Raw genomic sequence first — 14,574 nt, 5'->3', positions numbered from 1 at the left:
ACAGCAACCTCTCCCTGGCAAAAGACTGAATGTAAAATGGCGGCCAGATCGGGTTTATTTATAGGGTAGGGGGTATATCCATGTGCTGAAACGTCTCAATTGGCTGTCCTGTCCCACCTGATGGATGTGTCATGGGTCAAAGTTCTGCACAAGGCAAAAGAATATGGCACTGGCGGACATCGCCATATGTTCGCCATTTTGGCGAATCGCGATGAGCAAAGTTCGCCGCGAAACGACCGCAAGGCCATCTCTAGTGATCACAGCCCTGAACAAAAGATAGGAACAATAAAGTTGAAAGAAATACATTACAAAATTACAGCTACCTCCATGAATGATTATTTTAAAGCATGTTGATGGAAACTGGAAAATCCCTTTAGGAAGAGACCTGTGTTAATACACAGAAAGAGGCATGGCATCTTGTAAAGTGACAAGCTTCTTCAGCCTCACTTTGTATCACTGTGGACTGGAGATACCTGTTCTCCTGAGGCTCTGATCCCCTTCCAAGAAAGAAGGCTCTCCACAGAGTGACGTAACAGCACAGAGAAGGCATTGAAGCAGATGACAAATAAGATAAGAACATTCTGCAGTCACGAGATACAAAGCGCCTTAATTATCTGTTTGTTTACTGCACAAGATAAATATGCAGGATAAAAGCTCAACATTCTGGAGAACACGTGATAAGAAGTCTTTTATCTGCTTATCCTGGGAACCTCAGTGTGTGCCTACAGTACAGGAAATGTCGCTGAAGAAATGACCAACATCCAAAGGGGAATCTCCAGCTAAATACTGACTATTCATTTATCTCCTGGGATGGAGCCAATCTCTCACCCCTACGAAATTCCACGGTGGTCACAATTACATGTAAAGGTTGAAAGAGGACGCAACTGTCAACTTCTCCAGCTGTGTTGATCTAGGAGGAAGCCAAAACCAAACCTCAAAAGACAAAAAACGATCCTTCTTGAGCTTGACAAATGCGACAGAATAAATCCCAACACGAAGATGCACAGTAAGCTGACATTTCCTGTTTTCTGCACCTCGCTTGTCTACTGTACTGTGTAGATTGGAACAGGGTCAACAGAGTCGTCTCATTATCATTATCGTCTGTCATTTAATGATAGCTCTATTGCACTGGTGGGGACCTAGTTAAGACAGGATAACAACCCTATAAAATATACAAATACAGATGAGGCTCTGTAGGCAGTTATCCTGCCACTCCCAAAGGGGCAATACTCTATCAGTTCCTGGAAACTGTATTAGTCTAGCGTAGCCTATGACACCAAACCGGGCACACTCTTCTGTACTGTCTATACATGCAGCAGGGTATACATGCAATTGTATGTCCAATATGGCCAACCCTAGAAAAGATTAAAAAAAATATATATATAACAAAACCATTGGGACAGATTTACTAATATTGTCTAAGGTTAAGACAGTGTAAACTTAGACTACACAGTCTAAAACTGTGTCAGATGTATCACAGTAGATGATGCGTTTATACCGCCTATTATTTGGCTTGCTTTGAAGAAGCCAAAAAAGTGTCTAGAACATTTAATAAATGGGATGCCTGTGCACTGTGCGGTCTTCTACGGGAACCCTAAGGCCTCTTTCACACGGGCGAGATTTCTGCGCGGGTGCAATGCGTGACGTGAACGCATTGCACCCGCACTGAATCCGGACCCATTCATTTCTATGGGGCTGTGCACATGAGCGGTGATTTTCACGCATCACTTGTGTTTTGCGTGAAAATCGCAGCATGTTCTATATTGTGCGCAAGCAAGTGCGGATGCGGTGCGATTTTCACGCACGGTTGCTAGGAGACGATCGGGATGGGGACCCGATCGTTATTATTTTCCCTTATAACATGGTTATAAGGGAAAATAATAGCATTCTGAATACAGAATGCATAGTAGAATAGGGCTGGAGGGGGTTAAAATAAATAAATAAATAATTTAACTCACCTTAATCCACTTGTTCGCGGAGCCGGCATCTCTTCCGTCTTCTTCTTTGAGGAATAGGACCTTTGATGACGTCACTACGCTCATCACATGATCCTTTACCATAGTAAAAGATCATGTGATGGACCATGTGATGAGCGTAGTGACGTCATCAAAGGTCCTATTCCTCAAAGAAGAAGACAGAAGAGATGCCGGCTGCATGAACAAGTGAATTAAGGTGAGTTCAATTATTTATTTATTTTAACCCCTCCAGCCCTATTTTACTTGTATTCAGAATGCTATTATTTTCCCTTATAACCATGTTATAAGGGGAAATAATACAATCTACACAACACCTAACCCAAATCCGAACTTCTGTGAAGAAGTTCGGGTCTGGGTACCATATTCAGTTTTTTATCACGCGCGTGCAAAACGCATTGCACCCGCGCGATAAAAACTAAACAGAACGCAATCGCAGTCAAAACTGACTGCAATTGGGTACCTACTCGCGCGGGTTTGCCGCAACGCATCCGAACCTTATCCGGACACGCTCGTGTGAAAGAGGCCTAAAACCAGGAAATTTACATAAATCCTTTGAGAAAAGAGTGGGTGTCTGGAGGGGGGAGGGTTGTATGTGACTATATACAGTAGGTATAATTGCGCATTAAAAGGAATAGAAATATTCCATAGCAAAGTATAAACTTCTGTTCATGGATTTACCCAGATCATCCGAACGCAACCCTCTCCCTGTGATTAATTCTTGCAGTTCCAGCAATTGAACTGAATTTGATATATTCTCATACAGGAATCTGTGCAAAGTGTTTATTGCAGCCATACATATGGTAATACAGTAGTCGTGAAATCCCTGAGCGGGAGCCAGAGAGATGGAGAAAGAATATGCATTTCATAAATGTGAGATCCCTCAGTGCAAACGCACATGGGAACGAGGTAATGATCTTTCTCGGGTTTACGTGGTATGTGCCCTGCTTCAGGGAAAATCGGAGCATGCCGTCATACTTTAGGAATGACTATTTTTGTTTTTGTGCTGTTTATTTCCACAGCAACTGTTTAAATGCAGAAAGGTAGCATGTTATTTTTGGCTGGGCAACTGGCCGACTGCATGTGAATATTTAGTCTTCTATATTTTTTTCCCAAAAGAGTAGATCATCATACTATATTCTGAATGCTCATAGTGTACAGTGTCGATGCCAATGTCTTCCCATATGGGGGACATAGAGGAGCTTGAATAGAAAGAAACGTCCTGCCTGCGGATAAAAGGGAAGAGGTCCCTGTAAATGTGTAAGGCAAGGTTCACCTCTGCGGTGGAGGTTCCGTCGGTAGCCTCCACTGCCCATTCTGGCAAAGAAAAGGATAAAATACCGCTGCGAGATGACGACATTGACACCGGACACCCGACGGACCCCACTATCGGAATGGGATCCATTGGGTGCTGGCACTGTCTGACATATACTGGACCCCGAGGTTCCAGTATTCTGTTCCTATACCAAAACAGAATACCAGAATTGTGGCGCAGATGTGCAGTTAGCCAAAATCAATGTACACGTGTAAGTAATGTAAAAGTCAATGTATGTGTGCGCATTGGAAGTACCAACTATGCATTTCAAACCTTTAACGGGTTTCTCGATCTTTTAATATTGATGACCTATCCTCAGGATAGGTCATCAATATCAGATCGGCGAGTGCCCGACGCCCAGCACCCCCGCCAATTGGCTGTATGAGAAGACAGCGCGCGTTGTGTGCACATGCATTTCCCTCCTCTCTACTGTATGTCAATGGGACTACAGAAGCAGACAGCAAGAGAGACTGGAGAGTGGAGACGGCGCATGCACACTGCGCGCGCGCTGTCTCCTCGTACAGCTGACCAGCGGGGGTGCTGGGTGTCGGATCTATCCTGATGATAGGTCATCAATATGAAGAAGCGGACAACCCCTTTAACACTTCTATTATAAAGCCGGAGGCAGATAACACCGGATCATTATACTCTCCATGAAGAGTGGCCTTGATAAGTGCCAAAGAGCATGCCCACAACAGTTTCCAATAAAAGTCAATATGGTTGCCCCACAATCATTTATACAAAACAATTTTTAAAAAAAAATCATTTTTTAAAGTATGGTATGGCAATATTATTTGGGCGCTTTATGTTGTTATTTATACATTGCTGGTTTTACATGGTCATTGCATAGCATCATTATTTCACTGTTGACAATGTTAGTTGGGCTTTGAATATGTACTTCATGCTAGGAGATCTTAGATAACATTTCATCCTCTCTCTCGAGCCACAATCCAATAATTCTTTATATCTAAAAAGATGCAAAAAAAACGGATTAAACTCTTTTACGTGATGTAAAGAAAGGGCCTAACACTGCAATATACATCATACACAGTAGGCAGTCTAACAAGTACAGGTTCTTCTCAAAAAATTAGCATATTGTGATAAAGTTCATTATTTTCTGTAATGTACTGATAAACATTAGACTTTCATATATTTTAGATTCATTACACACAACTGAAGTAGTTCAAGCCTTGATTTTGGCATACAGCTCATGAAAACCCCAAATTCCTATCTCAAAAAATTAGCATATTTCATCCGACCAATAAAAGAAAAGTGTTTTTAATACAAAAAAAGTCAACCTTCAAATAATTAAGCTCAGTTATGCACTCAATACTTGGTCGGGAATCCTTTTGCAGAAATGACTGCTTCAATGCGGCGTGGCATGGAGGCAATCAGCCTGTGGCACTGCTGAGGTGTTATGGAGGCCCAGGATGCTTCGATAGCGGCCTTAAGCTCATCCAGAGTGTTGGGTCTTGTGTCTCTCAACTTTCTCTTCCCAATATCCCACAGATTCTCTATGGGGTTCAGGTCGGGAGAGTTGGCAGGCCAATTGAGCACAGTAATACCATGGTCAGTAAACCATTTACCAGTGGTTTTGGCACTGTGAGCAGGTGCCAGGTCGTGCTGAAAAATGAAATCTTCATCTCCATAAAGCTTTTCAGCAGATGGAAGCATGAAGTGCTCCAAAATCTCCTGATAGCTAGCTGCATTGACCCTGCCCTTGATAAAACACAGTGGACCAACACCAGCAGCTGACATGGCACCCCAGACCATCACTGACTGTGGGTATTTGACACTGGACTTCAGGCATTTTGGCATTTCCCTCTCCCCAGTCTTCCTCCAGACTCTGGCACCTTGATTTCCGAATGACATGCAAAATTTGCTTTCATCCGAAAAAAGTACTTTGGACCACTGAGCAACAGTCCAGTGCTGCTTCTCTGTAGCCCAGGTCAGGCGCTTCTGCCGCTGTTTCTGGTTCAAAAGTGGCTTGACCTGGGGAATGCGGCACCTGTAGCCCATTTCCTGCACACGCCTGTACACGGTGGCTCTGGATGTTTCTACTCCAGACTCAGTCCACTGCTTCCGCAGGTCTCCCAAGGTCTGGAATCGGTCCTTCTCCACAATCTTCCTCAGGGTCCGGTCACCTCTTCTCGTTGTGCAGCGTTTTCTGCCACACTTTTACCTTCCCACAGACTTCCCACTGAGGTGCCTTGATACAGCACTCTGGGAACAGCCTATTCGTTCAGAAATTTCTTTCTGTGTCTTACCCTCTTGCTTGAGGGTGTCAATGATGGCCTTCTGGACAGCAGTCAGGTTGGCAGTCTTACTCATGATTGCGGTTTTGAGTAATGAACCAGGCTGGGAGTTTTTAAAAGCCTCAGGAATCTTTTGCAGGTGTTTAGAGTTAATTAGTTGATTCAGATGATTAGGTTAATAGCTCGTTTAGAGAACCTTTTCATGATATGCTAATTTTTTGAGATAGGAATTTTGGGTTTTCATGAGCTGTATGCCAAAATCATCAATATTAAAACAAGAAAAGGCTTGAACTACTTCAGTTGTGTGTAATGAATCTAAAATATATGAAAGTCTAATGTTTACAGAAAATAATGAACTTTATCACAATATGCAAATTTTTTTAGAAGAACCTGTATAAGGTTCCACACCTAGAAAAGCAATGTGGATGTAACTTGTATGGCAGCGCACAGCCCTTACGGCTCTGTATTACAGAATAACGTGCCGCCATATCACGCCTCTTGGAAAATTCCTCCATGAGATGGAACAAGCCCCAAGCCACTGTCAATGGTTCATCATTTGAGGCTCAGGGTACATAATGATTTACAACGTGGAATTGCGATACTTCAATATTCCGTACAGCCCAAGCCCTAACCCGAAATATGACAAATTTTTGCACAATCTGTAACAAGAAAAAGATGAAGCTTTATTGTAACGGAAAATGGAAGCCTTAAGGTCCTGCTTCATACATGACAGAGCAGAGGTTAGCTTTTTAAATAAGTTATATTGCTTTAAAGACATTTTACTACAACAGGAGTGTATCCTACATGTCAAATTCATAAAATAGTCCCAAAAGGCTAAAACATCTCTGATACATCCAGTTATGGGCAAATCTGTTCCATAGTGTCCAGAACCTGATTCTTCAATCACCTATGAACCAACAATACAGAAATATCATCCATCAAATTTACAATCATATAATTCGGTTTGGAAGCACGGGTGTAAAAAGTAATATACAAAATATATATATATTAGAAAACAGACAGCACTTCCAGTAGAAAATCGTGATTTATTGGCCCATGTGGGACAGTGAGGCAACGTTTCGGCTCAGACAGAGCCTTTTCGAAAGGCTCTGTGTCTGAGCCGAAACGTTGCCTCACTGTCCCACATGGGCCAATAAATCACGATTTTCTACTGGAAATGCTGTCCATTTTCTACTATATTTTTGGGTAAGAAGTTACACCCTGGGATATAGCACCCGATGTACCTTTTGATATTTGGCGCTGCCATTCCTTCCATTTATATATATATATTTATATATTTTTTTTTTTTAAGGGGAAAAAAAGCACATTTGTCCAGCTGTCTCACATTCACCAGAATGATACAAATACAATAGTTCCAGTCATATACTACACATCTATGTACAAACTCCACAATGTTCATTAACATTTGAATGATTCGAGATGAGAATATGGAAGGTATTCAAGCACATACTCTTACTGCAAAATAGATAACGTTCCCCTTATAATCAAAGATTTATATAGCCCCCCGTCCCTTTATTAGAGTACTCTCGATGATGAGTCCTTTTAAGGGTTACCAGCTTTGATCCAGTTAGAAGACTCCTCGACAATCAGCGGCTCACGGGGCATCTTCCTGCTCACACCCTTAGCGATCAACCATGATCTGCGGAGGAATCGTCAGCCAGTATTCTACAGCGCCACCGCAGGGGAAATGAAGCATTACACAGTCCCCACTGAAATCAATGAGCCGTCTATATAATGCACTAATATGTCGGGTTCTCCAAAATGAGATATTAGACCGGCTCCTTCCAAAACCTTAAAATTTCCTAATAGCATATTAGGTGACCACTATTTGAGTACAGGTAGATGTACTGAAGTGATCGCAGGAAGTTTTATCTACTCTACAAGGGGCTGCCTCTACATGTTTCTTGCCCTAAACGCTCAGGTTACGGTAAGCACGAGTAGACTGAGCAAACAATCACACAAAGACACGCAAGATTAGGGGGGAGATTATGTCATCTGTATGGTGGAAGCTTAGGGGTAGACATAGGACCTCATTTATCAGCACTCACCCAAAAGCAAGCCTTGCTGCCTATAGCAAGCAGTCAGCAGCTTAGGAAATAAAAGCTGCGCTTTGATAGGTTTCATGAGCCTCCCCCATTACGATAGACTTACCTACCCTTACCGAGGGTTTTTTTTTTTTTTTTTTTAAGAAGACGGTTCACCATTGTGGCAGTAAACAAAGAAAATAACAAAAATGTAAAATATAATATTGCACTTTACAAAATAATTTGTACATTGCGATAAAAAAAATCACTTTTTAGATTACTTACAAAATACTTTTTGTACATTCAGTTTAAAACCAGTTGATCTACAGCACAATAAAAAAAATTGCACAAGACCATGTCACTAGGTCCACGTGCCTTCACCACATTGCTGTAGACTCGGGAGATACTGCATAGAACCTTCCTTGATGATTGCGGAAGTCATTTACATCATCTATAATCCCCCTCTTCTTCCAGCATATGGAATTGGAATCTCTTTTTGAGAAGGTGATGCTTCTGAAGATCATCAAGAAATCATGCTTTCGGTCAAGGAGACTCCATCTTGTATAATAGCATAATACCAATAGAACTATGGTTTCTCAGTCTTTTTTTTTACTACGTGGACCAGATATCGAAGCTTGCATTCGCAGTCCTAGGTACTAATTAGAACTTTTCTAAATGTCTCTGGTGGGGCAGGAATTGCAGGAGAACAGTTCTCTGTCCATGGATATTCCTCCCCATCAGGCATCAGTTTGGCTGGAGGGGCGGGGGGTTATATTTCTGTCAGTGTGATCTTGAAGCCTTGTTCCACCATGCTTTCCACGTTCAGTATGAAGGTGTCCTCATTGGAGTAGTGCTCGATTATGTTGTCATCCATATTCACCAAAATGCTAAGAAAAGACCAGAAACACATTCATTACATGTACGGAAGTGCTGGGTTTTCACATGACAATTAGAGCGTAGAAATGTACCAGTGGGAGTCTGGCGACAGTGGTCCATTCTCCGTCTAGAATCCCAGTTCTTGGGGTTCGAGCACTAATCCCAAGAACTGGGGTTAGTCCCTTGTTGTTGGGATTAGTGGTGCTGTTGGTACCTAGGCAAATGAGTCTAAAAAAATGGTCACACTGCACTTTCTTGTCATCTGCTAACTGTTGTTCATGTAGTCATTTCCCACCTAATATCCATATTCACCAAATTGCGGACCCATTCACTTGAATGGGTTCGCAATTCCGGAGATGCGGAACGGAGTCACGGAACACCGGAAGCACTACGGAGTGCTTCCGTGGTGTTTCTTTCTGTGGTTCCGCACCGCAAAAAAATATGACATGGACCCATTCAACTTGAATGGGTCTGGCCTGCTGCATGGATGTTGCTCGTGCATTGGGGACCGCAATTGCGGTCCCCAATGCACGGAACGGCCGCACAACGGCCGTGTGCATGAGGCCATACTGCAAAGTCCAATGGTCATAAAAGAGGCAAAAAGCCTCACCCCTCGGCTATGTTTTGCCACAAACATTTAAAATTGTAAAGCAAGTCTATACGTTCTCAAATATGCAGAAAGTTATTAAAAACGATGTGCACGGTTCTGTACAACACATTCCGCTCCTGCTGCATCACGGAGCGCCCCTTCCATGGTGACAGATAGCTGCTCGCCTTTGCTCTGTTTTGATGACGCTGATAAGCGTGGCCTGATGTCACGAGCATTATAAAGTAGATATTTCAGCTCGGAGTGACTCACTATTTATACTCTGAGCACCGATATGACCATAACATTGTATTCCTGTGTAAATATACAGCCGTTGTTTGACAAACCGCTGTGCTCCACTTCCCCTTACTGTATGAGTCAGAGTAGTGCTGAGTAGTTTCAGCCCAGTAAAAAAAAATCTCACATGGATTATACTTTTAGGAATTTTACTGCAAAAAGAAAAGAAAAAAAAAAACATAGTTTGAAAACTTGCAATGAAAAAAAAAAGTCATGAGATAGGAACACTGACAAGTTACGGACACGTTTGCAACCGTTTTATCACTCCGTGTGCATTTTAAAAATGAAGCAATTTTACAAATGCCGCTAATTAACAGTCTGGTAGCCAGGGCCTGGTACAGGCACAGGACAATCCAGGATATAGCGAGGATTTCTGGATTGGCGGAAAAACAACGCATTTTGGGATCGTACTGATCCCTTCGTCAGGTATAACACACCATTGGTAAGTATACATTACAAGCAGGTTAAAAAATAGTTTTGGCAGCCCCCCACGCCCACTTTTTTGTATTGTGTTCTACTGCCAAAACTCCCTTTTAGGCTACATGCACATGACCGTATGTCTTTTGTGGTCTGCAAAAAAAAAAACGGATGACGTCCGTATGGCATCCGTTTTTTTGCGGATCCATTGTAACAATGCCTATCCTTGTCTGAAAAACGCACAAGAATAGGAAATTATTTTTTTTTGCGGAGTGCTGTCCGCATCTTTTGCGGTCCCATTGAAGTGAATGGGTCCGCGACCGAGCCGCAAAAAAAGCGGCTCGAATGCGGAACCAAACAACGTTCTTGTGCATGTCGCCTTAAGCATGTCGCCTGTCGCCTTAAGCTGTCTGTAATGCATACTTAAAAGGGTGTATTTTAGGCCTTATGCGCATGAACATATTTTCTTTCCGTGTCCATTATGTTTTTTTTGTGGACCATATGTGGAACCATTAATTTCAATGGGTCCACAAAAAAAAACAGAAGGTACTCCGTGTGCCTTCCGTTTCCGTATGTCCGTATTTCCGTTCCGCAAAAAAAAAAAAAAACATGTCCTATTATTGTCTACATTACGGACAAGATTAGTACTGTTCTATTAGGGGCCAGCTGTTCCGTTCTGCAAAATACGGAATGCACACGGATGCCATCCGTATTTTTTGCAGACCGCAAAATACATACAGTTGTGTGCATGAGGCCTTAGGCTGCTTTTACATCCCATTTTGAGATCCTGCAGGGGATATCAAAACCACAGCAAAACGCATACGTTTTAATAATACAACCAGCTGCATCTGTTGAGAACGGATCCGATTGTATAATATCGAAAATGAAACAAACCGGAGTCGGCACTAAAACCATGTAAATCCATGGGCTTCAGATCCAGTTTTTCCGTGTCCGAAAAAAACTGATCCGGCATCGTTGACTTACATGGTTTTTTGGTGCCGGATCCAGCTTGTTCAGTTTCCCATGCTGCTTGCAGCCGTTTTGTTTCCGGGATGGGAACAAAACAAACAAACAAACCGGAACGGAATGCTGAGTCCCCATTGACGATATCAAAACCGGAGAGGAAAACGCAGATGTGAAAGCAGCCTTAACTGACGAAGGGATCCACCAATACAGTAATCCTCGCTATATCCTGGATTGTCCTCCTTCGCAGCGTTGCCAGCAGGTGCCATATTTTCCTTTCACCTAGCTACCAAATTTTTATTTGGACTACCCTGACCAGAGGGACGGTGAGTAGCAGCCAAGACAATCCCTTCTACGCATGCTACAGCTGTTGTGCTCTTTACATAACAGGACAAGGTGAGAGGCTGTCTTCGCCAATTAGTTTCATCTATCTTAAGGTCTCTTTCACACGGGCGTTGTGGAAAAAGATGCGGTGTGTGTTGCGGGAAAATGCGCAAAAAAAAATGCATGTTTGGTACCCAGACCCGAACCCGGACTTCTTCACAGAAGTTCGGGTTTGGGTTAGGTGTTGTGTAGATTTTATTATTTTCCCTTATAACATGGCTTTAAGGGAAAATAATAGCATTCTTAATACAAAATGCTAAGTAAATTAGGGATGGAGGGGTTAAAAAATAAAAAAAATAATTAAACTCACCTCATCCACTTGTTTACGCAGCCCGGCTCATCTTCTTTCTTCTTCTTTGAGGACCTGGGAGGAAAAGGACCTTTGGCGACGTCACTGCGCTCATCACATGGTGATGGATCATGTGATGGACCATGTGATGAGCACAGTGACGTCACCAAAGGTCTTTTTTCTCCCAGGTCCTCAAAGAATAAGAAAGAAGGTGAGCCGGGCTGTGCGAACAAGTGGATGAGGTGAGTTTAATTATTTTTTAACCCCTCCATCCCTAATTTACTTAGCATTCTGTATTAAGAATGCTATTATTTTCCCTTCTAACCATGTTATAAGGGAAAATAATACAGATTGGGTCTCCATCCCGATCGTCACCTAGCAACCATGTGTGAAAATCGCACCGCTCTCGCACTTGCTTGCGGTTTTCACGCAGCCCCATTCACTTCTACGGGGCCTGCGTTGCGTGAAAAACGCACAATATAGAGCATGCTGCGATTTTCACGCAACGCACAAGTGATGCGTGAAAATAACCGCTCCTCTGCACAGCCCCATTGGAGTGAATGGGTCCGGATTCAGTGCGGGTGCAACGCGTTAACCTCACACATTGCACCCGTGCAGAATTCTCGCCCGTGTGAAAGGGCCCTAACAGTCCTACCTGTGATGCTCTCCTTTCTCTATCCTTTTTATTTAAAAACTGCTACTCTTTTATGTCCACAGAGCTATTTGTCTCCATGGTTACAGACTACAAATAAATCCTGTGTAGTCGGATGCAGCTCTCATATGTCCACCTGACCACTACTTCTTGCTAACCTACAGAATGCGTGTAAACAAGAGGTAGAAGGCAGATGGAAGGACGTGAGAGTGCAGGATCAGACTACACAAGGTTTGTTTGCAGTCTGTTACCATGGAGACACACAAGTCTGCCTGATGGGCTGTAGACACAAAACAATAGGGTATTTCTTATCAGGGCTATTTGCAAAGTTGCTTTATTTTTCACTTTAGATACATTGGAGCAATTTAAAATTTGTTTGCAAAGGAGGACAAAGCCTTTTTGACGTGTTCCTTTTTGCCTATAAATGTAAATGCACAAGTGCTGGATCATAAAATGGGGTTAATGAGACAGGCATGATGCATTTGGAGGTCATAGTTTGGGGACACTAAGTTTTGAATTTTTTTCAAAAATTTCACTTTGAAAGGGGGAGTCTGTTAAACTCAGTACTCCATTGGAATTTCAGTGGTTAGTGTTAGGGGTTTCCTAGCAAGGGAAGGATGGTTGTGCATATGTATATGCTCTATAGCACGTCATTCACTACATTACACTGGGAAAGGTTGCTTCCATTCTCCTGCATTTAAAGGAGATTTCCAGGATTAGACAAAGCTGACTCCTTCCTTGCAAAAACAGCGCCACTTCTGTCCACAGGCTGTGTCTGGTATTACAGCTCAGTCTTGTATAAGGGAATGGGGTTGAGCTGCATTACCCCAAACAGCCTGTGTCAGTCCTATTTTCTAACCCTGTCCCACCTCTTTCTAAGCATTGGATATGTACATTTTTAAAGCATTTTATTTTAATACACAGTCGGTGAGGGAGGATTATTATCAGAGAGACATGGTCATCTTGTTTAAAATGTAGCTTTAATACAATGACGTTGCAAAGTTATGCTACTTTCTAGAATACTTTGTGTTTCAATACCTCAACATTTTTAGGATCCCTGCTTGCTGACATTGAATGAAACATTCTTTTTTAATTTAAAGGCTCAAAGTAGATTGTTCAGACCAGTAGCCCCCATAAGGAATCCCTGAAAAATATTTCCAAAATTTAGCGAACTGCTACTCCTATGTTCACCTCAGAGAAACTGGGGGTTGTAATAAACATTTTGGCCAAGAATTGTTGACTTTTTGTGAAGTTTTTTGGCAAGCAGTGAAGGGCCAGAGTAGATGTGTTATAATTAGTGCTGAGCAAACTGAAGTATCCGAATTGGACTTCGATCCGAATTTAGGGGAAAATTTGATTCGCCGCAAAGCCGAATTTCCTCGTGCTTCGTGGTAATAAATACATTTTCCCTGAAATGGTGGCAAAAATTTTTTAAAAAAATCATACTTCTCTCATCCATTTGAGCGCGAAGAGAGCGTCGCGGCCATCTTGCTTGAAGATCCCGTGCGACATCTCATGTGCGGTGACATATTACGTCACCAGGCAAGCCAGCATGATGACAACATCACGCACTGCGCAAGATTTTGCGCTGGATATTCAAGCAAGATGGCCGCGGCGGCCTCTTCGCGCTCAAATGGATGAAGTAAGTACACCCCTCAAGGTATTCAAAACTTATTTTAAAAACATTGTTAACCCTTTAGGTTAGAGATACAATTTCAAAATTTCACTTTTTTGGCAGATTTTCCATTTTAATATTTTTTTTCCAGTTACAAAGCAAGGGTTAACAGCCAAACAAAACTCAATATTTATGGCCCTGATTCTGTAGTTTACAGAAACACCCCATATGTGGTCGTAAACTGCTGTACGGGCACACGGCAGGGCGCAGAAGGAAAGGAATGCCATACGGTTTTTGGAAGGCAGATTTTACTGGACTGTTTTTTTTTACACCATGTCCCATTTGAAGCCCCCTTGATGCACCCCTAGAGTTGAAACTCCAAAAAAGTGACCCCATCTAAGAAACTACGGGATAGGGTGGAAGTTTTGTTGGTACTAATTTACGGTACATATGATTTTTGGTTGCTCTATATTACACTTTTTGTGAGGCAAGGTAACAAGAAATAGCTGTTTTGGCACCGTTTTTTTTTTTGTTATTTACAACATTCATCTGACAGGTTAGATTATGTGGTATTTTTATAGAGCAGGTTGTCACGGACGCGGCGATACCTAATATGTATACAATTTTTTTTATTTATGTAAGTTTTACACAATAATTTCATTTTTGAAACAAAAAAAATCATTAGTGTCTCCATAGTCTGAGAGCCATAGTTTTTTTAGTTTTTGGGCGATTATCTAAGGAAGGGTCTAATTTTTTGTGGGATGAGATGACGGTTTGATTGGCACTATTGGGTGCATATGACTCTTTGATCGCTTGCTATTGCACTTTTTGTGATGTAAGATGACAAAAAATGGCTTTTTTTACGGTGTTCATCTGAGGGGTTAGGTCATGTGATATTTTTATAGAG

At 42.2% G+C, this 14,574-nt stretch overlaps 1 protein-coding gene across 1 annotated transcript in view; it reads right to left on the bottom strand.

The window, feature by feature from the left end:
- Positions 1-6,802: 6,802 nt before the first annotated feature.
- The window catches only part of GRHL2 (grainyhead like transcription factor 2), a 90,255-nt gene continuing 82,483 nt past the window's right edge, over positions 6,803-14,574 (bottom strand). The window contains exon 16 of the mRNA XM_040432488.1: positions 6,803-8,475. Within this exon, the coding sequence (XP_040288422.1) occupies positions 8,358-8,475 (118 nt within the window). The 3' untranslated portion in view covers positions 6,803-8,357. The remainder of the gene's footprint in view (positions 8,476-14,574) is intronic.

This window comes from Bufo bufo, chromosome 5, assembly GCF_905171765.1.
Source record: "Bufo bufo chromosome 5, aBufBuf1.1, whole genome shotgun sequence".
NCBI lineage: Eukaryota > Metazoa > Chordata > Amphibia > Anura > Bufonidae > Bufo > Bufo bufo.
This window is presented reverse-complemented; position numbering and strand designations above follow the sequence as displayed.